Source organism: Camelus ferus, chromosome 28, assembly GCF_009834535.1.
Source record: "Camelus ferus isolate YT-003-E chromosome 28, BCGSAC_Cfer_1.0, whole genome shotgun sequence".
In the NCBI taxonomy this organism is placed as follows: Eukaryota; Metazoa; Chordata; class Mammalia; order Artiodactyla; family Camelidae; genus Camelus; species Camelus ferus.
This window is the reverse complement of record NC_045723.1, coordinates 5,121,064-5,127,063: the sequence shown is the minus strand read 5'-3', so window position 1 is coordinate 5,127,063 and position 6,000 is coordinate 5,121,064. Positions and strand designations below refer to the sequence as shown.

Here is a 6,000-nt window from a genome sequence, read left to right as displayed (position 1 = left end):
CAGAAGGCTGGCAATGCGCCAGCTCTGCCACTTGCCAGGAGGGTGACCTTGGGTAGGTTATCTGACCGCTCTGTCTCTGTTTCTGGTCTATAAACTGGCTATACCTACCTCATTGGTACTACGAGACTACAACACCTAGCAAGGCCTGGTGCTCGCCCTTCTGCTGGCTGGATGCAGGCGACAGGCCCTAGGGGATGGTGGGCACACAGGATGAAAAACCTTGGGTCCCCGAGGGACCACGTGGAGGAGGACTGCCGTGTTCACCTCCCCACCTGTCCTGGAACAGTTACAAGATCAAGAAATAAACTTCTTTTTGTCTCAACCTACTGCAGTGTAATCGAGTTGTGACCGCAGCCAAGCTGAACCCAAACACTAACTATGGAGCCACTGGGCTGCATTTCCGCTCAGTCCTGTCTACACAGGTGTCTACACAGATGTGTTCACCTATGTGACTTTGTATCATGTTTCCTATAATGAGCACTTTTCTATGTTATCATATATTCTTCATAATGATTTAGCGGTTGCAGAGTACCATAATGTAGCTGGTTAAACCATAATTCTTAATCATTCTGTTATTATTTATTTTGCTTATTTTTTCTCTATTTTAAGTGGTGCTATAATAAACATTGTTGTGCAGAAGCCTTATTCTATATTTTAAGTCATTTTTTAAAAGTCACTAGAATTGGTACTATTCAAAGGTTGTGAACACGTTGTTAAACTTTTCACAAAGACTGAATCAATTACATTACCGTCATTAATGATGCGCTCATTTCATCAGACACTGAAAGCAAAAGGGTTTTTTACAAATACTTAATATATAAACTTGAATCAATTTGACTTTAAAAAATTTCCCCCTTTTGTTTCGCATTTCTTTGGTCACTACGGAGGCTGAACAGTTTTCCGTGTTTGTTAATTAGTTGTACTTCCTCTTTCGAGAATTTTATGTCCTGCCACCTATTGGAGTCCACATTTCCTGTAGATTTACGCAATTTTAGCATAATCGGTATTATCAGGAATCAATCAACCAAATTTCAGAAAGCATTTTATTAAGTCACAACATATATTAAGGCACAAAAATACACCCGTTTTTTTCAAACAAAAATCTTTGAAATACTTTTGTCCTATATTCAAGGCAACTTCTTCCAAATTATGCAATAACTTAACCTTTTAAATAAAAAATATATATATTTTCTTAAACCCTGAAACTTTCTCCCCAAATACATGTTTTCCTAGTTGTAAAGAAGTTTCTTATTGCGCTCCTATATTATAATGTACATTTCCTTAAAAATCTAGTTTTGTCACTTACGCTATGTTTAGTAACTGCAACCAATACGTTCAATTTCTTTCTTATAAGGCATGGTGTTTCGTATTGCTTATTGCATGCTGTCGACCATACGAAGACCCAAAACTAGGGACTCAGAAATCTAGCATAACATGTCTTATAAACCAGCCACGTATAGCCTTGTGCACGTATAGACTCAAACTCCTTTAAAAAAAAAAGGATATAAAAATCAATCTTACATGTACACTTTTTATACTTTGAGCCTTCACATTGTAGTAGTGCAAACATAGTATACTGTATTAGCGGGGAAAGTCGATACTCTCTACAGACAGCAGGTTTCAAATATGATTTTTTTTACAGGAAAAGTATGGGGACATCTTATCTCTTGGGCTTGAAAATTTGCATATTCATCTATCGTTCCTTTTTTTTTTTAAATTAACTATCCTTTAAAGCACATACTCATACTAATTCAAATCATGAAAATTCCCTTTTAAGTAAATGCACACATCACATAAACCAAACATGAAGTGCATAAAAAGAACACTTAAGCATTTTGCCTGGAAACATATAAAATCCAACTCTTATCCTCAGATTCCTTCATTAAGAGGGAGACCCATTCTTGAAAGCATCCTAGGAATAAATCGATGAGATCACCTGCCCGGTTTCAGGAAATTCTGTGCACAAGAGGGGATGGTGGGCGTACAGCAGCCTTGGGTGCCACCTCTCCCTGCCACCTCTCCCCGCGTCCTTCACAGGAACTACAGCTACAGCTCTGGGCACCCCCCTCCCCCATGTACGCGAGGGGCTAGGAAGGAAGGCCCTCCAAACCAATACTCAATTCAGGTCATGAGCCATCAACAGACAACACGGTTGTCACTGAATGTGGCAGACAGGGTATAAGCCATTTGAAAAGCATTTCTGTCAAGGCGATCAGGAGAAAATGCAGCTTTGCTGAAGAGGAAAGTCTGCATGCGGCATGTACCGGAGCTGCCCAGGTAGCATCATTTATCTTGCCAGCTGCAGAAAGAAGTGTTTTCACAGACCCTCTCCAGGTTCTGTCAGGGGCAGTCTCCCTTATTATTACACTTACCACCAACTCCCCACTCGCGCTCCACTATGTCTGCAGCTGGCGGCCCAGGATTCCACATTTCAAAATCCAGCTAGAGCCATGAGAGAGTCGGGGCTCAATCTGCCTCAAAATCTGGGGGGTGGCATTAGATCAGAATGTTAGAACAAGAAGGCACTGGTCACCCCCAGCTCAGAAACAGCTGGGCTGAGGGTAAAATACACCAAAACCAGAATGGACAGAAGTGCTGGGAAACAGACCCCATTACTGTGACAGAAACAGAAATAAGGAAGGGAACCCACACTGTTAATGAGACATTGTTCCCTTTGGAATGATGTCCCAAAGCAACGGCGTCATTAAAACCGTGCCTTGTTCAGTACAACATGGTTCAATATTCACTACTGTAAATAAATTTGAAAGTATCTTCCAAGAGACATTACTACTAGAAACCTTTTTACTAACCCCTATGAAATGAGTACATGAGAAATCAGTTCAAAAGATAGGCTACTGAAAGTAAGAATTTTGTTTTGCGGCTACACAACGGAAAAAAAAATGAAAGGTTATAATATGAGTGTTTGTCCTGGTTAAGACTTAAATGCTTCTTAATCAAAAACTCTGAAGTTATCCTCAATTCACAAGGTTAGGACTCCTTCAAAGAAAGACGTATAAGAGTCTAACTTTAATTCCTATTCTAAGTGTCCACTAGCCCCGTATCTTTGGTCAGGAGAGCAGCAGTCACCATTTCCATCTCACTATATTCAACTGCTTTTCAAGTTTAGAACATCCTGTATTTTTTTACAATAAAAATTAAAAATTCTCAAATCACACATTATATAATATAATAAAATAATGTATATAACACAGTTTAAGGTTAAAAAATTAATTACAAGATTAATGGTGCTGGACTATGTAGCTAAATATATGTTTTATTACAAAACCAAATATGCTAAGATTACACAGAAGGTTCTAGTTTCCTCGAGGTTCACTGGTAATGAGTCTCTGGCTTGCCAGGGAGGAAGTGCCCTGGCGGAGCCACGTGGCCAGGTGACCCCACCTGCCCCAGGCAGATTCAGCAGCAGCACATGGACATCGGCCTGAGCGAGGGGACAATGGCAGAGAAGATCTTTGGAAGTGACCTGTCTCTCCGTGTACTTGTGCTCCCCTGAGCTCAGACAGAGAAGGCCTAACGCCATGATTCGATGTGTGTGGTGATAATTACACACAAAGGCTTTGTGCAGACATGTACATACACACACAGAGAGCCAAACTAACTAAATAAACATCCTTATGTTCCAACATTAACCAAGTTTTACTTATTATCAAATTACTTCAGCGTAAAATTCAAATAAAATGATTATTGCATCTAGTAACTGTGAACCCAAGAGATGGAGACACTTCAGAAGAATCACATCACGTGTCTCAGAGGTCAGTGAAAGAACAGTAGGAGTGTATGTAAAAAAAATTATTTCAATCTGGAATTACCGTGTTTCCCAGAAATAAAGCAGAACCCAAATTCACATGCCTGCCATCCATCAGCTTAGGGCATTTGGGCACCTGTTTTTATTATAATACTTTTCTCAGATTATTGCCAGGTCTAGGCAATTTAATGGACATTAAGCTCGCATTCAAGAGTCAGCTTAGAAAGGGCTGCAACTAGAAACTGACATTGTAATTGACTGTACTTCAATTAAAAAAAAAAGGGGTTGTAGAACCCTCCCACCATCTGAATTCTTAATTTTAGTATACAGATTTCCAAGATAATGGAATAAAAACTTGTTGTACTATATCAAAACAAAGTTCTCTTTCAGTCTTGAAGTCCTTCACCATTACGCAGGTTTCATGTGTTTGTGTTCCGATCACATTATCTTTTCTGAAGAGAACATTTTTTCTGCCATTTCAGATCTGGTCATAATTTCCTTAAAAAAAAAAAAAAGAAGATATTTATCAACATGTTGATGGTCCTTCCAGATCCTAACAATTCTCTACAGAGTCTCTACAGGGTAGTCCCAACTTTGTGACACACTGCACGACACACACAGAAGTATTAGACACAGAAAATAAAAACCGTATAATCCAGACTTCCTAGCAATGGAGTATAATAACTTATCTGTTCAGAAAACTTGAACATCCTGCCAGCCACAAAACACTTCTAGTTCAGCATCACCAGTGAGAGGTGGGGACAGAGCTAAAGCGGGTTTCTTAGGCATAGCTTGTCCAGGGATTTGCCTGACTTTACCAATTACTGTAGTTTTGAAATTACAAGCCAATTATTTACCAAGTGAATACTATATAAATGCCCCTCGAAAAGTAATTCCACGGCATATCTTCCTGCAGAGTTATAAATCCTAGAGCTCAACAGTTTTGTAGCAAGGAACGTGTATACTGCAGCCTTCTCAAAACCTCCCACTCCACTGCAGTCACATCGACACGCTGGTACCAGGCTTTCCCCTCACCTTTCAATGAACAGGCTGCAGCTTCTCTCATATTCTCCAGCCACCACATAAATGACTCCTTAGCTGCCACTCATTTCCCTCTTCTCTTCCTTTGTATAAGCTAATGGTCCCCACATCCAACCTTTAACTCTTACACTTCAGACTTCTTCCTGTCTTGGGCAACCTGCAGTGTCCAAATGATCCACAACTAATTCCCCTCACCCAAACCTTCCTAAATCCATATCTTCTATTCAAATTTCCTACTTAGTAAATGTAAATCAGTTAGAAATTCTGTTTAATACCCCAGCAAAATAATTACCAGTATAAGAGATTAATTTAGACAAACTGCCATCTTGAAGTCTTCTAAACTCTTACCTATACTATGAGATGTTAGAAAATTATACTCAAAATCTCATAAAATAATTCTCCCTCCTTTGACACCAATAAGCATTTATCTTGCCCTGTTTTAAATGAGGACCCAGTTCCTTTCAACTTTACCCACAGGTCAATGCATAATCTTTCAATCTGCCCAATTTATAATTGCTCCAAGGAAACAAGCAAAAGTACATTTTATTTTACCTCATCTGAATCCACTAATACTGGAAGAGCTCTGAAATAAAAGAAAAAAAAAAGTTGACAGTGTTATTAATAGGCCAGCGTGTCTGCAGAAGCTGAATATGAGCTCATTCTATGATCCTCCAATTCTCACTCTTGGAAGACACAGCCAATAGAAATGCATACCTAGTGTTGCCAACAGACACAGAGAAGAATATTCATAGCAGCACTGTTAATAGGCTCCAAGCAGGTACATTCTGGTGTGTCCCTAAAATGGAATACTATACTGCCAAAAAAGGAGGTATGAACTGTTGAGGGACCAAATTTTAAAAGCTGACATACGTAATCTCCAGTCATAGACATCAGTGCAGCAGTACCTTTGGGAGAGTGAGGTCGTGGTTTGGGAGGAAAACAAGATGGTTTTTAAGGTACTATTGATGTTCTAGTTTTTGATCAGGGGGCTGGTTACATGAGTGTGCTTATACTAAAAACTGACTGAGCTGTGTACACTTAACTAGAATCTGTGCACGTTCCAGGATGTGTGTGCTATACTCTAAGAAATAACTGAAATCTGAAAATAATTATAACTTCAAAATGGAAACAACAACAACAATAAAGCAAGATCAACAATTCTAGAGGAGAACATGTCGGCAGAATATCAATGA

General features: G+C 39.3%; 1 protein-coding gene across 1 annotated transcript in view; it reads right to left on the bottom strand.

Moving 5' to 3' along the window:
* Window positions 1-1,029: 1,029 nt before the first annotated feature.
* The window catches only part of TMEM87B (transmembrane protein 87B), a 43,334-nt gene continuing 38,363 nt past the window's right edge, over window positions 1,030-6,000 (bottom strand). The window contains 2 exon segments of the mRNA XM_032469802.1: window positions 1,030-4,264; window positions 5,360-5,390. Of these exon segments, the coding sequence (XP_032325693.1) occupies window positions 4,205-4,264; window positions 5,360-5,390 (91 nt within the window). The 3' untranslated portion in view covers window positions 1,030-4,204.